Source organism: Pristiophorus japonicus, chromosome 21 (genome assembly GCF_044704955.1).
Source record: "Pristiophorus japonicus isolate sPriJap1 chromosome 21, sPriJap1.hap1, whole genome shotgun sequence".
NCBI lineage: Eukaryota > Metazoa > Chordata > Chondrichthyes > Pristiophoridae > Pristiophorus > Pristiophorus japonicus.
The window spans coordinates 62,478,404-62,506,089 of NC_091997.1; the positions used below are offsets into that span (position 1 = coordinate 62,478,404).

A 27,686-nucleotide genomic window follows, 5' to 3' on the forward strand; every position below is an offset into this window, starting at 1 on the left:
GGGCGGGCCGGTGCAAGGCGCGGGCTATGATTGGCGGGCCGGTGGAAGGCGCCGGCTCTCCGCTCGATGACTTCCCCGGACAGAAAGCGGCCGCGGGGCCGCCTCTCTCTCCGAGCCCGAAGGCGGGAATCTTCCGCCGGCCGTGGTTTCGGGGCCACAGCACCGCCCCCACGAAACTGCGGGTCCGGGGCGGCGGGTGAGCGGGGCGGCAGCTGCGGGCCCGCGGGCCGCCCGCTCTCCAAACTCTCCCGGCGGCTCTGGAGAGCGAGAGGCTGCGGGCCCGGAGCGGCCCCCGGGGACGGCCCGGAGCCCGACCCCAGCCCAGGCCCGGAGGCCGGAGAGAGGGTGAGGGATCCGGGGCCCGACCCCAGTCCAGGCCCGGAGGCCGGAGAGAGGGTGAGGGATCCAGGCCCGGAGCCCGACCCCAGTCCAGGCCCGGAAGCGGGGGATCCAGGCCCGGAGGCCGGAGAGGCGCTGGGGGCCGCGGGCCGGGACACGGACCCAGCGCCCTATTACCTCGCGAACTTTGTGACGGTGCTGGCCGCCGTGCTCGGGAGCGAAGATAAAGAACTTTTCGATGAAGAAGACCGGGGCTGGATTGGAACATTCCAGCAACTATCAGGTATCCCCGCTGGGAAATGGCGGCAGGCTTTGGGTCCAGAGGAACCTCTCCCCAGGCCGGAGCCCCCCCCGAGCACCGGGGAAGCTGGTTGTTGGAGGCCCCGGGCCATGTCCTCAGGGCTGTGCCACCTCCAGCTGCTTCAATGACCTTCCCTCCACCATAATGTCAGAAGTGGGGATGTTTGCTGATGACTGCAGTGTTCAGTGCCATTCACAACTCCTCCGATAACGGAGCAGTCCGTGCCCGCCTGCAGCAAGACCTGAACAACATTCAGGCTTGGGCTGCTAAGTGGCAAGTAACATTCATGCCACACAAGTGCCAGGCAATGACCATCTCCAACAAGCGAGAGTCTAACCACCTCCCCTTGACATTCAGTGACATTACCATCGCCGAATCCCCCGCCATCAGCATCCTGCGGGGGGATCACCATTGACCAGAAACTTAACTGGACCAGCCACATAAATACCGTGGCAACAAGAGCAGGTCAGAGGCTGGGTATTCTGCGGACTCCCCAAAGCCTTTCCACCATCGACAAGGCACAAGTCAGGAGTGTGATGGAATACTCTCCACTTACCTGGATGAGTGCAGCTCCAACAACACCCAAGAAACTCGACACCATCCAGGACAAAACAGCCGCTTATAAGAACATAAGAATTAGGAACAGGAGTAGGCCATCTAGCCCCTCGAGCCTGCTCCGCCATTCAACAGCTGATCTGGCCGTGGACTCAGCTCCACTTACCCGCCCGCTCCCCATAACCCTTAATTCCCTTATTGGTTAAAAATCTATCTATCTGTGATTTAAATATATTCAATGAGCTAGCCTCAACTGCTTCCTTGGGCAGAGAATTCCACAGATTCACAACCCTCTGGGAGAAGAAATTCCTTCTCAGCTCTGTTTTAAATTGGCTCCCCCGTATTTTGAGGCTGTGCCCCCTAGTTCTAGTCTCCCCGACCAGTGGAAACAACCTCTCTGCCTCTATCTTGTCTATTCCTTTCATTATTTTAAATGTTTCTATAAGATCACCCCTCATCCTTCTGAATTCCAACGAGTAAAGACCCAGTCTACTCAATCTATCATCATAAGGTAACTCCCTCATCTCCAGAATCAGCCTAGTGAATCGTCTCTGTACCCTCTCCAAAGCTAGTATATTCTTCCTTAAGTAAGGTGATTAAAACTGCACGCAGTACTCCAGGTGCGGCCTCACCAATACCCTGTACAGTTGCAGCAGGACCTCCCTGCTTTTGTACTCCATCCCTCTCGCAATGAAGGCCAACATTCCATTCGCCTTCCTGATTATCTGCTGCACCTGCAAACTAACTTTTTGGGAATCACGCACAAGGACCCCCAGGTCCCTCTGCACCGCAGCATGTTGTAATTTCTCCACATTCAAATAATATTCCCTTTTACTGTTTTTTTTTTTCCCCCAAGGTGGATGACCTCACACTTTCCGACATTGTATTTCATCTGCCATCCTTAGACCATTCGCTTAACCTATCTAAATCTCTCTGCAGCCTCTCTGTGTCCTCTACACAACCCGCTTTCCCACTAATCTTTGTGTCATCTGCAAATTTTGTTACACTACACTCTGTCCCCTCTTCCAGGTCATCTATGTATATTGTAAACAGTTGTGGTCCCAGCACCGATCCCTGTGGCACACCACTAACCACCAATTTCCAACCCGAAAAGGACCCATTTATTCCGACTCTCTGCTTTCTGTTAGCCAGCCAATTCTCGATCCATGCTAATACATTTCCTCTGACTCCGCGTACCTTTATCTTCTGCAGTAACCTTTTGTGTGGCACCTTATCGAATGCCTTCTGAAAATCTAAATACACCACATCCATCGGTACACCTCTATCCACCATGCTCGTTATAGCTTCAAAGAATTCCATTAAATTAGTTAAACATGATTTCCCCTTCATGAATCCATGCTGAGTCTCCTTGATTGCACTATTCCTATCTAGATGTCCTGCTATTTCTTCCTTAATGATAGTTTCAAGCATTTTCCCCACTACAGATGTTAAACTAACCAGCCTATAGTTAGTTACCTGCCTTTTGTCTGCCCCCTTTTTTACAAAGCGGCGTTACATTAGCTGCTTTCCAATCTGCTGGTACCTCCCCAGAGTCCAGAGAATTTTGGTAGATTATAACGAATGCATCTGCTATAACTTCCGCCATCTCTTTTAATACCCTGGGACTTGTCTACCTTGAGTCCCGTTAGCCTGTCCAGCACTACCCCCCTAGTGATAGTGATTGTCTCAAGGTCCTCCCTTCCCACATTCCTGTGACCAGCAATTTCTGGCATGGTTTCTGTGTCTTCCACTGTGAAGACCGAAGCAAAATAATTGTTTAAGGTCTCAGCCATTTCCCATTATTAAATCCCCCTTCTCATCTAAGGGACCAACATTTACTTTAGTCACTCTTTTCCGTTTTATATATCTGTAAAAGCTTTTACTATCCGTTTTTATGTTTTGCGCAAGTTTACCTTTGTAATCTATCTTTCCTTTCTTTATTGCTTTCTTAGTCATTCTTTGCTGTCGTTTAAAATTTTCCCAATCTTCTAGTTTCCCACTAACCGTGGCCACCTTATACGCATTGGTTTTTAATTTGATCCTCTCCTTTATTTACTTGGTTATCCACGGCTGGTCATCCCTTCTCTTACCGCCCTTTTTCACTGGAATATATTTTTGTTGAGCACTATGAAAGAGCTCCTTAAAAGTCCTCCACTGTTCCTCAATTGTGCCACCGTTTAGTCTGTGTTCCCAGTCTACTTTAGCCAACTCTGCCCTCATCCCACTGTAGTCCCCTTTGTTTAAGCATAGTACGCTCGTTTGAGACACTACTTCCTCACCCTCAATCTGTATTACAAATTCTACCATACTGTGATCACTCATTCCAAGAGGATCTTTTACTAGGAGATCGTTTATTATTCCTGTCTCATTACACAGGACCAGATCTAAGATAGCTTGCTCCCTTGTAGGTTCTGTAACATACTGCTCTAAGAAACAATCCCATATGCATTCTATGAATTCCTCCTCCAGGCTACCCCGTGCGATTTGATTTGACCAATCGATATGTAGGTTAAAATCCCCCATGATTACTGCCGTTCCTTTTTCACATGCCTCCATTATGCCCCACCGTGAAGTTATTATTTGGGGGCCGATAAACTTTGCCCAACAGTGACTTTTTCCCCTTACTATCTCTAATCTCCACCCACAATGATTCAACATTTTGTTCATTAGAGCCAATATCGTCTCTCACAACTGCCCTGATATCATCCTTTATTAACAGAGCTACCCCACCTCCTTTCCCTTCTTGTCTATCTTTCCGAATCGTCAGATACCCCTGTATGTTTAATTCCCAGTCTTGGCCACCCTGCAACCACGTTTCTGTAATGACCACCAAATCATACCCATTTGTAATGATTTGTGCCATCAACTCATTTACTTTATTTCGAATGCTGCGTGCATTTAGGTAGAGTGTTTTAATACTAGTTTTTAAACCATGATTTTTAGTTTTGACCCCTCCTGCAGCCCCTTTATATTCAGTGGCCCTTTTTGTTTTTTGCCTTGGGTTTCTCTGCCCTCCACTTTTACTCATCATCTTTCTGTCTTTTTGGCACCCCATCCGTTTGATTGGCACCCCATCCCCCACCTTAAACATTCACTCCCTCCACCACCAGCACACCATGGCTGCAGTATATGCTATTCACAAGATGCACTGCAGCATCTCCCAAACCCGCAACCTCTACCACCTAGAAGGACAAGGGCAGCAGGCGCATGGGAACACCACCACCTGCAAATGCCCCTCCAAGTCACACACCATTCTGACTTGGAAATATATCGCTGTTACTTCATCGTCGCTGGGTCAAACTCCTGGAACTCCCTAACAGCACTGTGGGAGCACCTTGGCTACACGGAGGGTCACCACCACCTTCCCGAGGGCAATTGGAGAAGGACAATAAATGCTAGCCTTGTTGGTGACGCTCACGTCCCATGAACAAAAGAAACAAAAACAATAGAGTCGGCTGAGCCACGCTGAATTTGCAATCGACATCAGTGAATCTAACCTGGGTGCTAGTTAGCCTCAGTACCGCAGGGTACAGGGATCCCACCTTCCAGTCACTTCGTCTGGAAAATGCACCTGTGGATATCGAGTGAGAGCCATTTGCTAAGATGCATCCCACGATTAAATATTGTGGTGACACTTTTAACACATGAAATTTTTTTCATCCAATTTACTTTTGAAAGTTACTATTGAATCTGCTTCCACCCACCGTTTCATTCCATATCACAACTCGTTGTGTAAAGAAATTCTCATCTTCCCTCTGGTTTTTGCTAACTATATTAAATCTGTGTCCTCTGGTTACTGACCCTCTTGCCACTGGAAAGTTTTTCTTTATTTACTGCATTAAAACCCCTCAATTTTGAACACCTCTATTGGACACATTCTAAATGGTAACCTAACCATTTTATAAAGGTTTAGCATAAGTTCTGTGCCATATGCTTTTTTAACAGCCTTGTCCTGTCCCCAGTTTGGGTCTGTTAGTCTCGTAGTAGTTACTGGATGCTCCCCTCTTGTCTTCAGCTGCCGGCCAGAAGCTCTACGTGAGACTCTTTCAACGGAAGCTGAATTGGCTAAAAGTGAGCAGGCTGGATTATGCTGAGATTGGCCTGGATCTGACCCCCACCATCGAAGAGCTGAGTCTCGCTGGCTTGTTACAAACAGGTATAGGAATCCCTCATCCAGGGCGGGTTTTAATCAGAACATTGAAGCTTGCTGCATTACTGATTTTAAAATCCTTCTCTTCATCTTCAGCTCTCCCCGCATCCTCGTCCCCCGCTCTCCCCGTGCCATTGTTCCCCGCTATCCCACGCCACCCACTCTCCCCGCATCCTCGTCCCCCGCTCTCCCCGTGCCATTGTTCCCTGCTATCCTCTCACTCTCCACTCTCCCCATGGCTTTGTTCCCCCCCGCTCTCCCCATGGCCTCGCCCCCGCCCTTTCCAGCCCTACACCTGCTACTCTACGATTCTTTGACTGGCCTGTTATACCGCCCCAGCCTCGGCCCTCCATTGGATCAGGGTCTTCAGCCACCTTGGCCACTCTGCAACTCTCTCTCCAAACCCTGCCCCTCGCCTTTTTAAAAACCTTCTCAAATACCATCATTTCCACCAAGCTTTTGGTAAACTCGCCCCCATTGTCTCATTGCTTGCTTCTTTATTCCTTTTATGAGTATCTCCCCCAAAAGTGAAGGGTTTCGGGGGCTTTCACTGTTCTGGATGCTGAGTAGATGTACCTGGGGCACAGGATGTTTTAAAGTACACCTGAGTCATCCAGCATTGGGTACGTCCGCGATAGTGTGGGGTCATGGGTCAGTGGATACCGTTCGCCAGGGCCCTGTGTGTTTATTCTCTGACGATGTCCTTTCCCCCCACAGGGTCGGAACTGTGCGACATCTCCGAGGCCCTGGACCTGCTGTCAGCCCCTGAGCTCAAACTATTGGCTAAAACCTTCCACCTGCAACCCCGGGGTCAGAGGGCGGAGATCCTGGGGTCCCTGCTCCAGTTGGGCAAGCAGAAATCGATCTTCAGTAGTGACCGGAACCCATCGAGCCCCGGCTCCGCCATCCTCAACAGGTTCTTCAACAGGCGCCACTTAACCTTCGGAGCGGAGTGCACACTACCTGCGGGAAGGGTATAGGGGGGGAAGGGAGCGGCAACGAGGGGAGAGAAGGGGCAGCGAGGGTGGGGAAGAGGCAGAGGGGGGCAGCGAGGGTGGGGAAGGAGCAGTGAGGGTGGGGCAGCACAGGTGGGGTGTGGAATACCTACTCGGGGAGGGATTGCAAGCCATCTAGCACGATGGACCTAGAGGACGTTCCTCGTCCTTTGAGGCGAATAGCATAGAGACTTTGAAGGGGAAGCTGGATAAACAAGATGCTGGAGAAAGGAGTAGAGGGATATGCTGATAAGGTGAGATGAAGGCGGGAGGAGACTCGTGTGGACATAAACACGGCATGGACCAGTTGTGCCAAATGACCTCTTTCAGTGCTGTGAATTCTCTAATTCTGTGTGTTTACCAGCCTGCGTTTAATGGTATGTGTTGTCAGGGTGAAGGAGCTGGTCGGACGGTGTGTGAAAGTCACTGCGCCAGCCCGTGCAGTGTTCTCACGGGTTTTGCTACTTTTCTCTCTGACTGAGTCGACGGATGAAGAGGAGGCGGCCAGTGCTGGACAGAGTCAGCTGTCCACAGTGCTCATGGTCAACATGGGACACGTCGTCTTCCCCAGTTACAGCGTGCTGAGGGAGACCAAAATCTTTCGACACAGGGACGACCTACTCAGGTGACAACACACTCTGATCACTTCAATAAATAGGGCAGGCACAGAGTTAACAGGATAAATCCACCATTCGGTGTGGGGGAGGGGGGCCCGGTGTGGGACTAAGCCCTGGGGAGCACTGCCCAGTGTGGGACTGAGCCCCAGGGTGCAGGGCCTGCTGTGGGACGGAGCCCCGGGGAGGGGGTCCCCGGTGTGGGACTGAGCCCCAGGGAGCAGGGCCCTGTGTGGGACCGAGCCCCGGGGAGGGGGTCCCCGGTGTGGGACTGAGCCCCAGGGAGGGGGGCCCGGTGTGGGACTGAGCTCCGGGGAGCGGGGCCCTGTGTGGGACTGAGCCCCGGGGAGCACTCCCCAGTGTGGGACTGAGCCCCAGGGAGGGGGTCCCGGTGTGGGACTGAGCCCCGGGGAGAGGGTCCCCGGTGTGGGACTGAGCTCCGGGGAGCAGGGCCCGGTGTGGGACCGAGCCCCGGGGAGGGGGTCCCCGGTGTGGGACTGAGCCCCAGGGAGGGGGGCCCGGTGTGGGACTGAGCTCCGGGGAGCGGGGCCCTGTGTGGGACTGAGCCCCGGGGAGCACTCCCCAGTGTGGGACTGAGCCCCAGGGAGGGGGTCCCGGTGTGGGACTGAGCCCCAGGGAGCAGGGCCCTGTGTGGGACCGAGCCCCGGGGAGAGGGTCCCCGGTGTGGGACTGAGCTCCGGGGAGCAGGGCCCAGTGTGGGACTGAGCCCCAGGGAGGGGGTCCCCGGTGTGGGGCTGAGCTCCGGGGAGCAGGGCCCTGTGTGGGACTTGATGGAAAGTCAATGTATGAGCAGATAAATTAATGTATAATGGGTGGATATATGAGTAGATTGTTTGAAGAAGAGGTGGGTGATGCTCCCTAACACGATTACACAGCATTAGGCTGTTTGTGCAATTTTGATTTCTGAAGCAGAAATGCTGTCATTTTAAATGAAACGACGGGCTATTTGTTTCATAGTGGGTGTTGACATGTGTTCCCCGACGGGTGAATGTTCCTTGATGGGTGAATTGTGTGTTCCCGGACAGATACGACGCAGCCGTGCATTCTCTGGCCGAGGTGGGGAATGCCATGAGCAATGGGACCTGGAGTGATGCCCTTCAGATTTATAAAAATGCCAGAGAGAAGTGGAGCTCGCTGGAGAACAGCAGTGACGTCAGGTAATGTGAGGGATGCACAGCATGCTCACAACCATCCGTGTCGGGTGGTAACCCTCATGGGGGAATCTAGAACCAGGGGGCACAGTCTCAGAACAAGGGGTCGCCTATTTAAAACAGAAATGAGGAGGAATTTCTGCTCTCCATTTCTTATGTTAATGGGGAAAAGACCCCCACCAGGCAGCACTGCCCCCCCCCCCCCCCGGGCAATATCCATTGAGGAGCTTTGTGCAGCTTTGTATTTAGAGGCACTTTGTTAATCCCATAACTGGGAGGCTGGTGACAGCGACTGCGGGAACATACATTTCAGGGAACTGGGGAACACCCGTTCCTGTCTCCCTGGGAAAGCTCAGATGGGGGGTTGGGAGAAGTGGGTCCAGGAGAGAATGGACCTGAATAACAGCACTGTGCCTTTATATGAAGTCTTGAATGTAATTATTAAGAACATAAGAAATAGGAACAGGAGTAGGCTAAACGGCCCCTTGAGCCTGCTCCGCCATTTAATACGATCATGGCTGATCCGATCATGGACTCGGACTCAGTTTCACTTTCCTGTCCGCTCCCCATAATGCCTTATCCCCTTATCTTTTAAGAAATTGTCTATTTCTGTCTTAAATTTATTCAATGCCACAGCTCTCTGAGGCAGCGAATTCCACATATTACAACCCTCAGAGAAGAAATTCCTTCTCATCTGTTTTAAATGGGCGATCCTTTATTCTAAGATCATGCCCCCTAGTTCTAGTCTCCCCCATCAGTGGAAACACCCTTTCTGCATCCACCTTGTCAAGCCCCCTCATAATCTTATACGTTTCGATAAGATCACCTCTCATTCTTCTGAATTCCAATGAGTAGAGGCCCAACCTACTCAACCTTTCCTCATAAGTCAACCCCCTCATCCCCGGAATCAACCGAGTGAACCTTCTCTGAACTGCCTCCAAAGCAAATATATCCTTTCGTAAATATGGAAACCAAAACTGCACGCAGTACTCCAGGTGTGGCCTCACCAATACCTTATATAGCTGTAGCAAGACATCCTTGCTTTTATACTCCATACCCTTTGCAATAAAGGCCAAGATACCATTGGCCTTTCTGATCACTTGCTGTACCTGCATACTATCCTTGTGTTTCATGCACAAGTGCCCCCAGATCCTGCTGTACTACAGCACTTTGCAATCTTTCTCAATTTAAATAATAACTTGCTCTTTGATTTTTTTCTGCCAAAGTGCATGACCTCACACTTTCCAACATTATACTCCATCTGCCAAATTTTTGCCCACTCACTTAGCTTGTCTATGTCCTTTTGCAGATTTTTTGTGTCTTCCTCACACATTGCTTTTCCTCCCATCTTTGTATCATCAGCAAACTTGGCTACGTTACACTCGGTCCTTTCTTCCAAGTCGTTAATATGGATTGTAAATAGTTGGGGTCCCAGCACTGATCCCTGCGGCACCCCACTAGTTACAGGTTGCCAACCAGAGAATGAACCATTTATCCCGACTCTGTTCTCTGTTAGTTAGCCAATCCTCTATCCCCAACCCTGTGAACTTTTATCTTGTTCAGTAACCTTTTATGTGGCACCTTGTCAAATGCCTTCTGGAAGTTCAAATACACCACATCCACTGGTTCCCCTTAATCCACCCTGTTCGTTACATCCTCAAAGAACTCCAGTAAATTTGTCAAACATGACTTCCCTTCATAAATCCATGCTGACTGCCTGACCCAGGGTGTTTCACAGAGACACAAAGTGATAATAAAAGAAGAATTGGAGAGGTGACCAACGGCATGTCCATGTTGGGTATTCAGGCATTTAAGGAGGGCGTTCCAGAATATTGAGCTAAGACAGCTGGAGGTTGTGCTTCTCAAAGTGGGGTGAACGGGGGGTGGGGGTAAGGCCAGAGTTGGAAGAGTGGAGCGTGAGTGCTGGTGTGAGGCTGGGGGAGGTTGCAGAGGGGGGCAGGGTGGATCTGAAGCCATAGTTAATAAGGATCTTGAATTCAATGTGGAAATTGGCAAGGATGCAGGAAAGGAGAACATGACTTAGTGCGTGATCACATGTAAGCAGCAGAGCTTTGGACAAGTTGGAGTTTGTGTAGGATGGAGTTGAGGAAGCTGAAGAATGAATGAGGGTTTCAGCAGTGGTGGGTGTTCAGCGGGTGGCAATAGGCAGTTTTACAAGATTGGGTATGAGCTATGGAACAATTTTAACAGAGGAGCAGAGTAAAGCGTTCTCTACACTGTCCCATCAAACACTCCCAGGGCGTATAGCACGGGTTAGATACAGAGTAAAGCTCCCTCTACACTGTCCCATCAAACACTCCCAGGGCAGGTACAGCACGGGTTAGATACAGAGTAAAGCTCCCTCTACACTGTCCTAACAATGTTCCTCATTAATCCTGCCTACTGCCCCAGTGAGTAATGTGAGCGCTGTCACACTGTACCTGTGCTGTGGACTCGGGTCCCGCAGGGACAGGTTGAGACTGGCCAAGGTCTGTAACAGCGAGCAGAGAGATGGGTTTGAGCCCAGGACTCTGAGGGCAACGTCCGATCCCCAACACCCTAGTCGCACTAAACAAACATTACCTGGCCAGTGTGTTTCTTTTTCATTTTAGAATGGGTGACTAATATTGGTTAATTTTAGGTTCTGTCGGGAGCTCCCGGTGTACCTGCGATGTTTCACTGCGGGCTGGATCTACACGCGCATCCGATTCCGTGGGGTTGAAGTTTTACAGCGGCTGCACATGTACCAGGTAAAAAATGCAAAATTACACAAGAAAAGCGCAGTGACCCGGCAACTGGTTATAGTGATCTGGTGACCCGGTGCCAGTTAGTGATCCGGTGCGAGGGCTCGGTGCCAGTTAGTGATCCGATGACCCGGTGCGAGGGCTCGGTGCCAGTTAGTGATCTGGTGACCCGGTGCGAGGGCTTGGTGCCAGTTAGTGACCCGGTGCGAGGGCTCGGTGCCAATTAGTGACCCGGTGCGAGGGCTCGGTGCCAGTTAGTGATCTGGTGACCCTGTGCAGGGGTGCAAGTAGGTTGTGTTGACGAGAGGATTGAAGCTGCTGGTGTCGGATGTTAAACCCTGTCTTCGAATCTCATTCTCAGGAGGCGGTGGAGGAATTGCAAAGCCTTTTGGAGCAAAGCATCTTTTGTCCAGAGAGCCGTGGGCTGTGGTGGGATCGGCTGAGTCTGAATCTCCAGCAGCATCTGAAACGGCCCGATCAGGTACTGCTGACGACGAGGGCCAGTGTGGCTGCTGCTTACTGTGATGTCATTGCCGAGTCCTTATGTATTTCCGGGCATTGATCCTGATGAGGCAGGTCCCACTATGGTGATCAGTCACAGGATCTCTTTCTCTCCCCGCCCACCCCCCCCCCCGTGTCTGACACAGTGCAGGGGATCACACCCCACTACCACCGACTGCTCTGTGATCTTGATCAGGTTTGATCAATAACTAGGTCCAGGTAACCTGGTTGAAGAATGCTCACGATGGAAGCTGATTTGAACTCACTGACTCACTCCTCAGATTATTCTGTTCGAGTGTTGATGTGGTGTACCTGGACTTCGAAAAGTTGTTTGATAAAGTGCCACATAATAGGCTTGCAAGCAAAGTTGAAGCTAATGGATTACAAGGGACAGTGGCAGAATGGATACGGAATTGGCTAAGTGACGGGCAACAGAGTAGTGGTGACCAGTTGTTTTTCGGACTGGAGGAAGGTATACAGTGGGGTTCCCCAGGGGTCGGTACTGGGACCACTGCTTTTCATAATATATATTAATGATTTAGACTTGGGTGTACAGGGCACAATTTCAAAATTTGCAGATGACAAAACTTGGAAGTATAGTGATAGACAGGCTGGTGGAATGGGTGGACATATAGCAGATAAAATTTAATGCTGAAAAGTGATACATTTTGGTAGGAAGAATGAGATAAGACAATATAAACTAACGGCTACAATTCTAAAGGGGGCACATGAACACGGAGACCAAGGGTATATGTGCACAAATCATTGAAGGTGGCAGGGAAGGTTGAGAAAGCGGTTAAAAAAGCTTACAGGATCCTGGGCTTCACAAATAGAGACAGAGTACAAAAGCAAGGAATTATGATGAACATTTATAAAATACTAGTTCAGCCTCAACTGGAGCATTGTATCCAATTCTGGGCCCCGCACTTTAGGAAGGATGTGAAGGCCTTGGAGACGGTGCAGGGGAGATTTACAAGAATGGTTCCAGGGACGAGGGACTTCAGTTACATGGATAGACTGGAGAAGCTGGGATTGGTTTCCTGGAGGGGTCCAGACAGAGTCGAGAGAAACTGTTCCCATTGGCAGAAGGGTCGAGAACCAAAGGACACAGATTTAAGGTAATTGGCAGAAGAACCAAAGGCGACATGAGGAAAAACATTGCGGGAAAGGGCAGGGAAGTGGGACTAGCTGAGGTGCTCCTGCAGAGAGCCGGCACGGGCCGAACGGCCTCCTGTGCTGTGACCATTCTCTGATTCCAGGCAATCGGCTGTGTGCGGGAAGGGCTGAACGATGCTCAGGTACAGACGGGACATCGCCTGGCGCTACACCAGCGGGCAATGCGGATACGTGACTCCCCAAGCTGCAAGAAATGGCGCCACCTTCTTCAGGATCTGCCAGTGATGGGAGTGGAAGATGTGCCGCATGTGAGTGTACCAGCAACATTCACCCCGCCCGTCTAAACCTCACGTTCCTCATCACCCCGCCCGTCTAAACCTCACATTCCTCATCACCCCGCTCGTCTAAACCTCACATTCCTCATCACCCCGCCCGTCTAAACCTCACGTTCCTCATCTCCCATCACCCCGCCCGTCTAAACCTCACATTCCTCATCACCCCGCCCGTCTAAACCTCACATTCTTCAAGGGTCTGGTGTGGATGATTTTATTTAAATCCTTTTATTGACTGCGTTATTTCCACAAATCTGTCTCGGGTCTGACTGGGTCCACTAACTCGCCATTGATTGTCTGGGACATCAGCAGAGCCCCCCGCTGCCTGAGGGGGGAGATTTGACCCCGTTTACCCCACTACCCCTCCTGATGCTCGCTGAGTACCTGAAAATTGAAAAGTGTCTTAAATCATTGTCATCTAATGGCCCTGATTCTATGCTGTAAAATTCTGTCATGTATATTTTCTATTTAAATGTAATCCTATATATTGTTCTAATAGCTCCGGGGCTCAGTTCCACACCGGGCCCTGCTTTCCCACACCCTGGGCAGGGCCTTTACCCACTGAGCCAATAAAGGAGCCTCTTAATTCACCCTTTAATATATATTTCAGGATAATGGTGCCCTGGGAGCCAGGCTGCATCTGAACAGGTTTTAATTGCTGGTTTTAATTTTCTTTGTAGGTGACAGTGAAGGGCAGAGCCTGCCCGGGGATGGGTAATGCCTTGTTCCTGATGGAACGCACCAGTGAGGGGGAGGGGGAGTCTTGCTCCACAGTGATCTGTTCGGTGGAGGAGGTTTCTCTGGCTCACTACCAGCGGCAAGGCTTCGATCAGGGTAATCACCAAATCAGCTCACATTGATTGCTGCTGAGGTGCGAAGACTGTGTGCAGTGATCTGTCGCTCTGTGTTTCAGGGATACACGGTGAAGGAGCCACCTTCTTAACGCTATTCGGACTTCTCTTCTGGGAAATCATCTTCCTGCCCGGAATCCCGGATGTTTTCCGGAATCCGTATCAGGTATTTGGCTGAAGGGTTGCTTCTCCCAGACTAGGGTACGTACCTTGGGCAGGGATTGGGGGAAGCGTGTCGATTCATTCAAATGCAAAATAGATCCATTTCTTTCAGAAATTGACAGATACCATATTGGAGTAATGTCAGACATGCCGTGGGGTGAATGCTGCGTATTCGGGAGGGACAGGTAACTTTGGAGCCCTGCTCCCAAAGCTCTCCAGCACTGGGTCTGTTGTATACTCATTGATCGAGATTGTTGGGATCCGAGGAGAACCAGGGTCTTTTTTTAGTCCAGTGATGACTACAGTGCCCTGATAAATGTGATTAATGGTGTATTTCTGCCCCAGGCTTGCCCTCTGGATCTCTACACCGAGTGTTTCTATCAGCACCGGAGGGAGCCCATTGAATCGAGGCTTGAGATCCTGCAAGATGCCCCCACAGGAACCCTCCACACACTCATCGCCAACGTGTGGAACAGTCACAAAGGCACAGCAGCCACGTTAGTCAACTGGGAGATCTTCAGCTCTCTTCAGCAGGCCCAGGTACATAGCTTCTACCCCAGTATTATAGTGATAGACCTGTACCCATAAAAATTAACAGGAGTAGGCCATCGAGCCTGCTCCGCCATTCAACAAGATCATGGCGGATCTGGCCGTGGACTCAGCTCCACTTACCCGCCCGCTCCCCGTAACCCTTAATGGTTCAAAATCTATCTTATCTATGATTTGAATACATTCAATGAGCTAGCCTCAACTGCTTCCTTGGGCAGAGAATTCTACAGATTCACAACCCTCTGGGAGAAGAAATTCCTTCTCAACTCGGTTTTAAATTGGCTGTGCCCCCTAGTTCTCGTCGCCCCGACCAGTGGAAACAACCTCTCTGCCTCTATCTTGTCTATCCCTTTCATCATTTTAAATGTTTCTATAAGATCACCCCTCATCCTTCTGAACTCCAACGAGTAAAGACCCAGCCTACTCAATCTATCATCATAAGTAATCTCTGAAATCAGCCTAGTGAATCGTCTCTGTACCCCCTCCAAAGCTAGTATATCCTTCCTTAATTAAGGTGACCAAAACTGCACGCAGTACTCCAAGTGCGGCCTCACCAATACCCTATACAGTTGCAGCAGGACATCCCTGCTTTTGTACTCCATCCCTCTTGCAATGAAGGCCAACATTCCATTTGCCTTCCTGATTACCTGCAAACTAACTTTTTGGGATTCATGCACAAAGATCCCCAGGTCCCTCTGCATGTTGTAATTTCTCCCCATTCAAATATTCCCTTTTACTGTTTTTTTTCCCCCCCAAGGTGGATGACCTCTCATTTTCCGACATTATATTCCATCTGCCAAACCTTAGCCCATTCGCTTAACTTATCTAAATCTCTCTGTCGTCTGCACAACCCGCTTTCCCACTAATCTTTGTGTCATCTGCAAATTTTGTTACACTACACTCTGTCATCTATGTATATTGTAAACAGTTGTGGTCCCAGCACCGATCCCTGTGGCACACCACTAACCACCGATTGCCAACCAGAAAAGGACCCATTTATCCCGACTCTCTGCTTTCTGTTCGCCAGCCAATTCTCTATCCATGCTAATACATTTCCTCTGACTCCGCATACCTTTATCTTCTGCAGTAACCTTTTGTGTGGCACCTTATCGAATGCCTTTTGGAAATCCAAATACACCACATCCATCGGTACACCTCTATCCACCATGCTCGTTCTATCCTCAAAGAATTCCAGTAAATTAGTTAAACATGATTTCCCCTTCATGAATCCATGCTGCGTCTGCTTGATTGCACTATTCCTATCTAGATGTCCCGCTATTTCTTCCTTAATGATAGCTTCAAGCATTTTCCTCACTACAGATGTTAAACTAACCGGCCTATAGTTACCTGCCTTTTGTCTGCCCCCTTTTTTAAACAGAGGCGTTACATTAGCTGCTTTCCAATCTGCTGGTACCTCCCCAGAGTCCAGAGAATTTTGGTAGATTATAACGAATGCATCTGCTATAACTTCCGCCATCTCTTTTAATACCCTGGGATGCATTTCGTCGGGACTCAAGGTGGACAAGTCCCCTGGTCCTATTAGCCTGTCCAGCACTACCTCCCTAATGATTATCTCAAGGTCCTACATTCCCGTGACCAGCAATTTTTGGCATGGTTTTTGTGTCTTCCACGCTGAAGACCAAAGCAAAATAATTGTTTATGGTCTCAGCCATTTCCACATTTCCCATTATTAAATCCCCCTTCTCATCTTCTAAGGGACCAACATTTACTTTAGTCACTCTTTTCTGTTTTATATATTGGTAAAAGCTTTTACTATCTGTTTTTATGTTTTGCGCATCTTTCCTCTCTTAGCCATTCTTTGCTGTCATTTAAAATTTTCCCACTAACCTTGGCCACCTTATACGCATTGGTTTTTAATTTGATACTCTCCTTTATTTCCTTGGTTATCCCTTCTTTTTCACTGGAATATATTTTTGTTGAGCACTCTGAAAGAGCTCCTTAAAAGTCCTCCACTGTTCCTCAATTGTGCCACCGTTTAGTCTGTGTTTCCAGTCTACTTTAGCCAACTCTGCCCTCGTCCGCTTTAAGCATAGTACGCTCGTTTGAGACACTACTTCCTCACCCTCAATCTGTATTACAAATTCAACCATACTGTGATCACTCATTGCAAGAGGATCTTTTATTATTCCTGTCTCATTACACAGGACCAGATCTAAGATAGCTTGCTCCCTTGTAGGTTCTGTAACATACTGTTTTAAGAAACAATCCCGAATGCGCAGTCTATGAATTCCTCCTCCAGGCTACCCAGTACAATTTGATTTGACCAATCGATATGTAGGTTAAAATCCCCCATGATTACTGCCGTTCCTTTTTCACATGCCTCCATTATTTCCTTGATTATTGCCTGCCCCACCGTGAAGTTATTATTTGGGGGCCTATAAACTACGCCCACCAGTGACTTTTTCCCCTTACTATCTCTAATCTCCACCCACAATGATTCAACATTTTGTTCATTAGAGCCAATATCGTCTCTCACAACTGCCCTGATATCATCCTTTATTAACAGAGCTACCCCACCTCCTTTCCCTTCTTGTCTATCACCCCTGTATGTTTAATTCCCAGTCTTGGCCACCCTGCAACCACGTTTCAGTAATGGCCACCAAATCATACCCATTTGGAATGATTTGTGCCGTCAACTCATTTACTTTACCTAAATGCACGCAGCATTCGAAAAGTGTGTTTTAATACTAGTTTTTAAACCTCCTGCAGCCCCTTCCTATCACCTTGTGGTTTACACTTACCCCAGTGCTACTCTGCTCTGTTGCCTCCTGCCTTTTGCATTCTTTCTTGGAGATCTGTTCATCTGAGCTCTCACCCACTCTAACTAGCTCAGAGCCCTCTCCTGGATTCCCATCCCCCTGCCAAACTAGTTGAAAGCCCTCCCACCCGCGAGAACATTGGTCCCGTCTCTGTTGAGGTGTAACCTGTCCGACTTGTACAGGTCCCACCTACCCCAGAAGCGGTCCCAATTGTTCAGGAAACTAAAACCCTCCCCTCCTACACCAATGCCCCAGCCACGTATTTATCTGACTAGCCTTCCTATTTCTACCCTCACTAGTACGTGGCACTGGCAGTAATCCCGAGATTACCATCTTTGAGGTCCTGGCTTTCAATCTTACGCCTAGCTCCCTAAACTCAGCTTTCAGGACCTCGCCCGTCTACCAATGTGAACCACAACCACTGGCTGTTCCCCTTCCCTCCCCAGAATGCCCTGCAGTCGCTCAGTGACATCATTGACCCTTGCACCAGGGAGGCAACACACCATCCTGATAGTTTTGCTGCCGCAGAAGCGCCTATCCGCTCCCCTCACTATTGAATCTCTTATCGCTATAGCCCTTCCCGTCTTTCTCTTCCCCCCATGTGCAGCTGAGCCACCCACGGTGCTGTAGACTTGGCCCTGGCTGCACTCCCCAGAGGCATCACCGCCCTCGCCAGAATAGCCTCAGGGGACTCCTGCACTACCTGCCTCGCCATACTCTTGTGTGCAACGGTCACCCATTCCCTGTACACTTTTAATCTGTGGGGTGACCAACGCCTGAAACGAGCTATCCACGTGCCTCTCGGATGCTCCTCGGTGCCTCCAGTCCTCGCTCAAGCTCCGAGACTCGGCGGTCGAGTTGGAGGAGCTGGAGACACTTCCTGCACATGTGGTCATCCCCGTTGCGGGAAGCATCCAGGAATTCCCACATGGCACAGGTGTTGCATTCCGTTTGAACGAGCTGCCCTGCCATCCCACTAGTTACCCTTAAATTACCCAGCAAAAACACTGACTCCCAGCTATTTAGTAATTTATCCTCTTATCTATTAGAACACAAAATCAAAGATATACTCACCAGCCAACCACTTACCAGCTTGGCTGTGACGTCACTTTTTGATTTCTTGTCCCTCCTCCCCGCACTGCTCACTCACCGACTGCCCCAGTGTTAGACAGTGACAGACCTGTACCCACCAGTACTGTACCCTACAGTGACAGACCTGTACCCACCAGCACTGTATCCCAGTGTTATACAGTGACAGGATGAAAATTTCCCTCACTGAAAGGACTGTCATTAGCAGATTTGTAGTGAAGTTGTCGCTTTAGCTGTGAATTGATGTGTTTATGGGGATCTTTTCAGAGCCTGGTGAGCTGCCTGGGTGGTCTGTTTCTGAGTGGCGTTTGTAGGATTCTGGCCAAGAACTTGAGGCACAGCCGTGGGGGCCTCCCTGATCTGGTGGTGTGGAGCAGCCACAGCCTCCAATACAAGGTGAGCGAGTCTGAGGTAAGCTTACAACCGGTGTTTGTACCGAGACTGGCCGAATACCAGGGGCCTGGTCATCCCACCAGTCACAAAGTCAATACACGGATTCAGAATTGATTATTTTTCTCTGTTCTGCTCATTTCCATTCATGTAACGTCCAAAGGGTGAGACCCAGGGTCCTCAGTATTGTGATCTCACACCCTCCCAAACACACTGGGTGGCTGTGCCCATGGAGCTGTCCTGCAGGGGTGGAGGGAGGTTTTCCGGGAGAGTGCACATCCTTGCACACTGTGCTGCCTGAATATCGAATGTTCCTTTAACACAATCTCTTCCTGATTTTTATGTCTGTATTGCTGTCACACCTGAGGTGATCTCACTTTAAACGCTCCTTACCTGTTTCTCTCTTTGGTTTCCAGCTGGTAGAAGTGAAAGGTCCGAGTGACCGACTCTCCCACAAGCAGACAGTGTGGTTGGATCAGCTGCGGAGACTTGGGGCCGATGCGGAGGTTTGCCACGTCAGTGCGGTCGGTGCACGGAGTCACCGGCTCAGCTAATCCCCCGGAATCCAGGACCCCCCCCCCTCGTACCAGACCTGCTCCCATACCCGCATTCATTCTCTCTCTCTCTCCTCCGTGTGTCCCACGGGACCATGAAGCCCACGGCTGAAGGTGAACTACTTGGATGATGTAGTGGCAGACAGCCCATGTCTGCAGGAACATGTCATGCCCTGCGGGAGGTGCTGCTGAGCCAGGCCCAGACAAAGCAGGAAATAAATGGCTGCTCCTGCTGTCAAACTGCCTAAAAATTTGAGATGTTGGAATGTCAGCATTAGAAAATGTAACAGCATCAGGAAGCTGCAAAGCAAGGGGGGAAATGGGCTAAAAAGTGGCAGATGGAATTTAGGGCTACAGGTTCATAGGACATAAAGCTGTAAAAATAAATAGATCAAGCCGAGGATGATCCTGTAAAGACCACAGATGTGTTTAAAATTATAAAAAGGGTAGAGAGAAGCAGGAGCCATAGATACAAGATTAAATGTAAAAGATTTAGAACAGAGGACAGGAGAAGCTTCTTCATACAGTTATGGAAATCACTTGTAGCGGCAGAAACTGTGTCAAGGTTAGAGTGAATGGATGATGAAAGAACATGGGTACAGGGCGGGTAAATGAAGAATTATTTGCTTGCGCGGAGGATAAACAATGAAGTGGAATGGCCTCTTTCGATGTGCAAAGCAGAGGACACGACTTTAAGAAGCTCTGGAAATAGCCTCATTCAGAGAGTGCATTAAATATTTCACATTGCACCATGGGGTTTGACTGTGTTATGGGTAGGTTACTGGGTCAGCCCCATTCAACCAGCAACTATCAAACTATCAGCAACGCTACACAAACTCCTCCACACACTGTACAAAGATGCAGAACAAGAGGCTCCTGGTATTTCAACAGTTATTATTTTTGAAGGTGCAAATTGATCCCAATCGACTCTGGGAATTTGATATGAGGGTTGGGTGTTTGGGCTCTGAATCACAGCTCTTCCCCCACCTCCAGAAAACCACAGCAGTAAATGAAACATAATCACGCTCCCACATCACTCAAAAACACATCTTTAAACGAAAGGTACCATTTTAGGCACTGCTGCTCTCGACACGCCCAATGAAAGACCAGACACCGTGACAAGTAGCAGGACCAGCATGGCTAACCTCTCCTCCCCCACCCCCTGCAGCCATGTAATCTGGGGGAAAAGTACTCTGGAAAATCCCTATCCAACTGCCTCAGGAGATGACACGGACCCGGTGTTATCTATAAAGGGGCTGACCTTCCATATGACTCTTGTAGGCAGAGACTCTGAACTCGGCAGCACATTCCAGAGCCTCACTACTCTCTGGGAACAAAGAACCACCCAACATCCAGACTATTCCTACTCTTACACAGTTCAAACTCATGCCCTTTCATTATTTTATAGACCTGTCGGGGGACCCCTCAGTCTACGCTGCTCTCGGGTAAATAGACCAATGTCCTTGAGCCTGTCGGAGTAGCTGAGAGTCAGTCTAGTACATATCCTATGGCCACTATATCACCCACCACGAGGAGGACCAAATCTAGGTGAAGTCTGACCACCAACCTGTACAGTCTCAACATTTAATTTTCCCCGGTCCTGGCTCCAACGTGGAGATTAATGAATAAATGATCTATGTTGGGAATGTAAAGACAACAGGTCAACGGTGTCATAACTTTCACATCACTGTCTTACTATTCATTATACAACAGGAGGCTTTAGACTGGTAAGTGGATTCCATTAAAGAACATTTACACCAAAGAATTTATTGCTTCATTTAAGGCACACAGGATGAATGGAAACACATTGTAATGCACACAGTGCACAGCAGCTGAAACCCAGACTTCCCTTCCAACACCACGACTGCTAAACCTGGAATTAAATAAAAGCAGGCGTTGAATAAATAGCAGAACACGGAATAACCGAGCAAGAACTGGCACAATCTACCAGGAATATCGTGCGTCTCGGATTGGTTGAATGTGCAGGAACAGATTCTGTACTGGAGCCCTTTAATATTCCTAAAATGTACTCAGTTCCTTTCCTCAGAGGGTTGTGCAGTTGCTGCTTCCCTTGTTTTGAGCTTCAATGATGCAACACCAAACCCTCAGTGAACAATTCCCTCGTGTCTACAAGACCCAGGATAGTGGGCTCTGAAACATAGGAGTTCCATAATAAACAGGCTCACTGCAAACATTCCCTATTCACAAGTTCCACAGCACTCTGCGTTTAAAGCATTGTGGGACCTATTCTGGGCAGGATTCCGTTTGAGCCAACAGTCTACTTTTGCGAATTTCACAGGACAGAATGTTCAGGTTGGGCGCGTTATCGCAAGGACTGCGTAATAAACAAGAATGCAATCACTTCACGTAACTTAAATAATATATCCCTACCTGCAACTTAAATCATTGTGTCTGCAGATAGATCACTAACAACGGGGCATTGGGATAAGCTGCAATCACATTGGACAGAAAGCTTGGTGTGATTAAACTATTAAAAATAGAACTATTTTCTACAATATGGAGGAAAACTCCTTTAAACTAAACTGATAATTAAGATATTGGCCAAAGCCAGTTCCAGCCAGTGAGCTGGTCACAACCCTCAATGTTCTGTCTGACCTTCGCCAGAGATGGGGCAGGGGAGGGGCCCGAATTCTACACCATCATCTCCTCCGCTCTCTCCAGATGCTGACTGACCTGCTGAGTAGGTTTTGTTTCTGGAGATGGGATTGTTGTGGTTACAAAGTGACAACATCTGGAGGAGCGTCCCAGAGTGACAACATCTTTACACCAGTGTACCCGGAGCTGCCACTGTTTCGAGAGCACAGAGCGGTTAGAAAGGATCACAGGATTGTGACAATATTTTTCCAGTAACATTTCTGCCTCGAGTTTAAAAGCTGGTAGAAGGTAAAACAGACCCCAATCTACTGAGAAAAAGTGCAAACTCTGGGAATAGCTAGCAGGTAACCAGCAGCTGATAGCGACAAAACAGGTTGTTTGGGTCAGGACCCTCACACAGCGACTGAAGCCCACCCTCACTGACCCCTGACCTGTTGTGTCAATGCTGCATTACAAAATAATTGAGATTTTCTTATGAATTCTTTCTCTAGATTTACAAAGCCTCTTAAACTCAGCACTGCTACCTATGTGGCAGGACCTGAGAAATTCAAACATTTGTGCGACTTAAGTAAAATACGGCGGATGCCGAAATACGCACAGAAAATGCTGCACTCAGCAGGTCTGTGGGGAGATGAACAGTTATTTTCAGGGCGATGGCTCTCTGCACACATGTGCCTGACCTGCTGAGTATTTACAGCATTTCCTGTTCCTTTTTGTGCGACCTAAGCTAGCGAGAGGACACTCAAAGTGGACCTGCAGAATCCGGAGCCCACAGATCTTCAGTCCCACCAACTCAGCAGTCTCTGCACAAGACGTGTCTACATTCAGAGTCACACTTACAGATCATCGGCTGATCTTCAGCCTCCCTGTGCCTGCTGCCACAAATACCTGGCCATCTCAGAAAAACACCTTCAATGGAAATTAATCTGGGGTCATCTCAGGTCAAAGTGGCCACACAGTTCGGCAGCAGGGGTCACAGAGTGAGGCTGAACTCGCAGCTTCAACTTCAAAGGAGACACGAGTTTTAAAACGAGTTTAGCCACCGACTGACTCCCTGCCCCATGTGTTCTGAATTCCAGCCCACTCTCACAGTCGAGATATAAACTGCTTCTTAACACCTGTCGGTGGTTAAAGTCACACTGCCACAAGCCTCAGTTCAGGCTTCCCACCCACTGCCGCAATGTGGCACTGAGAGATACATCTAACCATTTGTCTGCTGTATGTGATTACAACTCAGTCAGTGTCGGGAACACATTGATCCAGAGTCACAACAGCCAGGCACTTGCCATCTGATGAGAGGAATGTTACAGGAGCCAAGCTCAGCGATTTTCAAATGATTATAGGCGCCACGGGGTATGTTACTGAGTCACAGGGTCCCTGGTCCCACTGGCAGGGGTTCAGCTCTCCACTGCTGTGCGCTTTAGCACCTCCGAGCGACAGAAAATTCCAGGCAGGGTCCCTGCTGCTGCCTCCCATTCAACGCCAGGTAACAAAATTGGGACTGTACCCTGGTGAGAGTCAGCGTCTTCAGGAACCATACCTCAGGGAGAGTCAGCGTCTTCAGGAACCATACCTCAGGGAGAGTCAGCACCTTCAGGGACTGTACCCCAGGGAGAGTCAGCACCTTCAGGGACTGTACCCCAGGGAGAGTCAGCACCTTCAGGGACTGTACCCCAGGGAGAGTCAGCAACTTCAGGGACTGTACCCCAGGGAGAGTCAGCACCTTCAGGGAGTGTACCCCAGGGAGAGTCAGCACCTTCAGGGAGTGTACCCCAGGGAGAGACTGTACCCCAGGGAGAGTCAGCACCTTCAGGAACTGTACCCCAGGGAGAGTCAGCACCTTCAGGGACTGTACCCCAGGGAGAGTCAGCACCTTCAGGGAGTGTACCCCAGGGAGAGTCAGCACCTTCAGGAACTGTACCCCAGGGAGAGTCAGCACCTTCAGGGACTGTACCCCAGGGAGAGTCAGCACCTTCAGGGACTGTACCCCAGGGAGAGTCAGCACCTTCAGGGACTGTACCCCAGGGAGAGTCAGCACCTTCAGGGACTGTACCCCAGGGAGAGTCAGCACCTTCAGGGACTGTACCCCAGGGAGAGTCAGCACCTTCAGGGACTGTAGCCCAGGGAGAGTCAGCACCTTTAGGGACTGTACCCCAGGGAGAGTCAGCACCTTCAGGGACTGTACCCCAGGGAGAGACTGTACCCCAGGGAGAGTCAGCAACTTCAGGAACTGTACCCCAGGGAGAGTCAGCACCTTCAGGGACTGTACCCCAGGGAGAGTCAGTACCTTCAGGGACTGTACCCCAGGGAGAGTCAGCACCTTCAGGAGAGGAGAGTAAAACATTGGCAGAGGTGTATTCTCTCCATGGGTTGGTGGGCAGAGAATCTGCTCAGCGGGAGTTTTGCAGCATGGGGTACAGGAAGTGTGGGAATGATGGGCAAGGTGATCAAGGTTTGATGTTGAAGGATTACTGTACCATATTCCATATCAAGGTTTAGTTAATATTAATTTGGAAAGCGCCACGTGTTGTATACTGACCTGCTGAGGGAGGTAACTGTGGCGGACACCTATTCCTACAGAGTTCAGTAATCCTGATGTGAAGGGTTCTCTCCACCGAACACAACACCTGGAGAACCAGCTTCTGTCCCCGGCTGGGGGAATTCAAGTTCCCACTGCAGGGGATTGATTCTCAAGCCCAAGCTGTCAACAGTTGCCATGTAACCAGCTGGATTCAGGGCTGATCAGAAATTGCATCTTTAAATGTACAAAAAATAAAATAATTATTTTTTAAATTACTGGAATTTTTATAAACTCTTTAGGCACACCTGGCCATTAAGGTGAGGGGTGTTAGTGCTGGAACATGTTCCATTTCAGGCACCCAGTGAGATTACAATTAGTGCAAAGGTTTCTGCTGTTGAGACACTCATTCTATGTCAGGGGTTGTACTACTGTCAGACCTCCATCCATCAGACTGGTCCCAGAGGTTAAACGCCAGTCCGCCACCAATACAAGGACCTCAAACACTGAGCAGACAATCACTGGCAGCTTGTGGTTGCAATTATGCTTCGAGGAAAGACTGAGGGTCCCTTCAACAGAAGATCTGTTTACAAAACCCCCTGGGAGATGCGATGTCTTTACATCGAGTGTTTTCCCTTCCTCTCAAAAATATCTGTGCAAATTTCTAACATATCATCATCTTGCATATTCATTATTATCAGCCTGAGAGAGCAGCGTCCTGTTTGATTAGATTTAGCTTTTGGCCTTTGCTGGGATGCCAGTGTCACTGTCCCCACCCCCCAGGATCCTCAATCTTCATTGGCCAGGGTTTCTGTGGAAGGCCAGGTTTTGGCACCGGTTAGCAGGAATTTGCTTAGTGGTGTTCCCAGAATGCTGCGTCGACAGAGGTTCCCAACGGGAGAGAAGGGAAAAGACGAGGAGAAACAGTCAGGTGACCCAGGTGCCTCGCTAAAATCTTTGGCCCGGAAATACATCCTGCGATTGGCGGGCTCGGGGGAGCCAGGCAGGAAGGAGTCACTCCGGTACTGCCGCAGACTTTGCTGCAGAGTCTCGATGTCATCCGCCAGGAGCGAGATCTGGTGAAAGGCACTGATGAATCCTCCGTTAGTGATCTGCGCCTCAGGGATCCAACGCAAATAACACTGCCTCCAGAGCTGGGCGTGCGCGCTGCTGAGGTACGGCAGGATTAGTCCATGCAGGTCCAAGGGCTTCGAGAACCAGTCTCTGAAGTAGCGCTCCGTGTGACGATCGTGGCTCTCGTTCAACTGCACTAGATCAAGGCTGGGTCTTCGTATGGTCGAGTTCTTGCGCGGAAAGAAGTCGTGCTGGTCACTAAGCTTTCCGTTCTTCATCGTGTACACAGAGTAGATGGAGGACGAGGAATTTTTCTGAAAAGAAATTAGTACAATAAATATGCTGCTTCTGCAGTCTCCATTACTCCCAGCTCAGTAACAGGCAGCGTGCAAAGCTGATGGTCACCCCCTCTCAAATCTGCAGCAATCTCCCTCACAACTTCTCCTGCCTCAGGTCTTGGCTCCTCGAACTTTCACCTCTCGCTTCTCCTGCCCACGTTCTAGACAGTCCTTCCTGCGTTAAAATCAAGACACATTGCACTGCCTTCTCTACCATCCTCTCCACCATCTCAAACTCCTCACCTACACAATCTACAGGCTTTTAAACCCGGGAAGCCCCACCTTGTCTCGACTTCGCATGTATTCCTGCCCTGCGGATCTGGGATCTTTACTCTTCCCCAGATTTTGCAGTAATTGAGCTCCTGGGGTGTCCACTGTCCCCCAATAGCGATCATGTTTTAGCGACAGCTGATTTGAGGCATCCTGAAGAGGCACAGAACACTCACTCTCTCCCCTTCAGAGAGGGAGCAGCCCGGGGTAGGGAACTGATCTCACGGGAGCCTCAGAACAACATTTAAAAGCAGACACACAAACTGCAGTGACGGCTCTCATAAGAATTAGGAGCAGGAGTAGGCTATTCAGCCCCTCGAGCCTGCTCCGCCATTCAATAAGATCACAGCTGATCTTCTACCTGCACTGTCCCCATATCCCTCGATTCTTTTAATATCCAAAAATCTATCGCTCTCTGTCTTGAAACAAAGAAAACAGGAGCAGTAATAGGTCATTCGGCCCTTCGAGCCTGCAGCGCCATTCAATATGATCATGGCTGATTCTCTATCTCAACACCATATTCCCGCTTTTTCCCCATACCCCTTGATGCCTTGAATATACTTAAAGACTGAGCAGCAACAGCCCTCTGGGGTAGAGAATTCCAAAGATTCACCACCCTCTGAGTGAAGATGTTTCTCCTCATCTCAGTCCTAAATGGCCGATCCCTTACCCTGAGTCTTTGCCCTCTCGTTCTAGAGTCCCCAGCCAAGGGAACCAGCCTCTCAGCATTAACCCAGTCAAGCTCCTTAAGAATGTTATATATTTCAATGAGATCACCTCATTCTTCTAAACTCTAGAGAATTATAAGTATCTTCAATCTCTCCTCATCTGCCCCCTGCCCCCCCACCCCCACATCCTAGGAATCGGTCTGATGAACGTTAGTTACTTTCCCTCTAAGGCAAGTATATCCTTCCTTGGGTAAGGAGGCCCAAACTATACACAGTTCTCCAGGTGTGGTCTCACCAAAGCCCTGTATAATTGCAGTAAGACTTCTTTACTCGTATACTTGTAATAAAGGCTAACATACCATTTGTTTTCCTAATTGCTTGCTGTACCTGCATGTTAACTTTCTGTGATTCATGTACAAGGACACCCAGGTCCCTCTGAACACCAACATTTCCAATCTGCCATGTTCTTGCCCACTCACTTAGCTTGGCGTCCTCCTCGCAACTTACCTTTCCAGTATCGAAGTCATTACTAGAGAATGTAAATAGCTGAGGCCCCAGCACTGATCCTTGCGGCACCCCACTAGTTACAGTCTGCCGACCCAAACTGACTCGTTTATTCCTACTCTGTTGTCTGTCCGTTAATCAATTCTCTATCTATGCTAATATATGACCCCCAATCCCATGAGCCCTTATTTGTGTGTAAATGACACCTTAGCGAATGCTTTATGAAAATCCCAATGCATTGCCGCCCACTGGTTCCCTCAGGCTCTCACCTTCGCTCTTTTGAAGGATTTGATGGTCCCATTCTGCACACAGGTCACACTTTTGCCGATGTACAGAGGATTATTGAACAGAGTCAGATCTTTAGCTGTGAACTGCAGCGACCAGTTCCAGACAGTGGGCAATTGCAGAACTTCCCCGTCACACCGCAGGCTCCCGTTACTTGCAAAGTCCTGCAGTTAGTGGGCGAAGGGAATGAGATGTAACAATAACCAAACAGAACATTGC

At 49.4% G+C, this 27,686-nt stretch overlaps 2 protein-coding genes across 2 annotated transcripts in view; one reads left to right on the forward strand and one right to left on the reverse strand.

The window, feature by feature from the left end:
• The first annotated feature begins 48 nt into the window (after window positions 1–48).
• On the forward strand, window positions 49–20,959 carry fan1 (FANCD2 and FANCI associated nuclease 1). The gene is made up of 13 exons (XM_070864872.1): window positions 49–622; window positions 5,211–5,351; window positions 6,063–6,261; window positions 6,732–6,965; window positions 8,001–8,132; window positions 10,768–10,876; window positions 11,232–11,351; window positions 12,631–12,795; window positions 13,500–13,653; window positions 13,733–13,836; window positions 14,178–14,372; window positions 18,518–18,646; window positions 19,057–20,959. The coding sequence occupies exons 1-13, from the start codon at window positions 67–69 to the stop codon at window positions 19,192–19,194; spliced, it is 2,376 nt and encodes a 791-aa protein (XP_070720973.1). The 5' UTR covers window positions 49–66; the 3' UTR covers window positions 19,195–20,959.
• Window positions 20,960–23,929: 2,970 nt separating this feature from the next.
• Window positions 23,930–27,686, reverse strand: part of mtmr10 (myotubularin related protein 10) — a 29,369-nt gene continuing 25,612 nt past the window's right edge. Inside the window, exons 13-14 of the mRNA XM_070863943.1 lie at window positions 27,452–27,631; window positions 23,930–25,716 (exon numbers count right to left, since the gene is read on the reverse strand). Of these exons, the coding sequence (XP_070720044.1) occupies window positions 25,117–25,716; window positions 27,452–27,631 (780 nt within the window). The 3' untranslated portion in view covers window positions 23,930–25,116. The remainder of the gene's footprint in view (window positions 25,717–27,451; window positions 27,632–27,686) is intronic.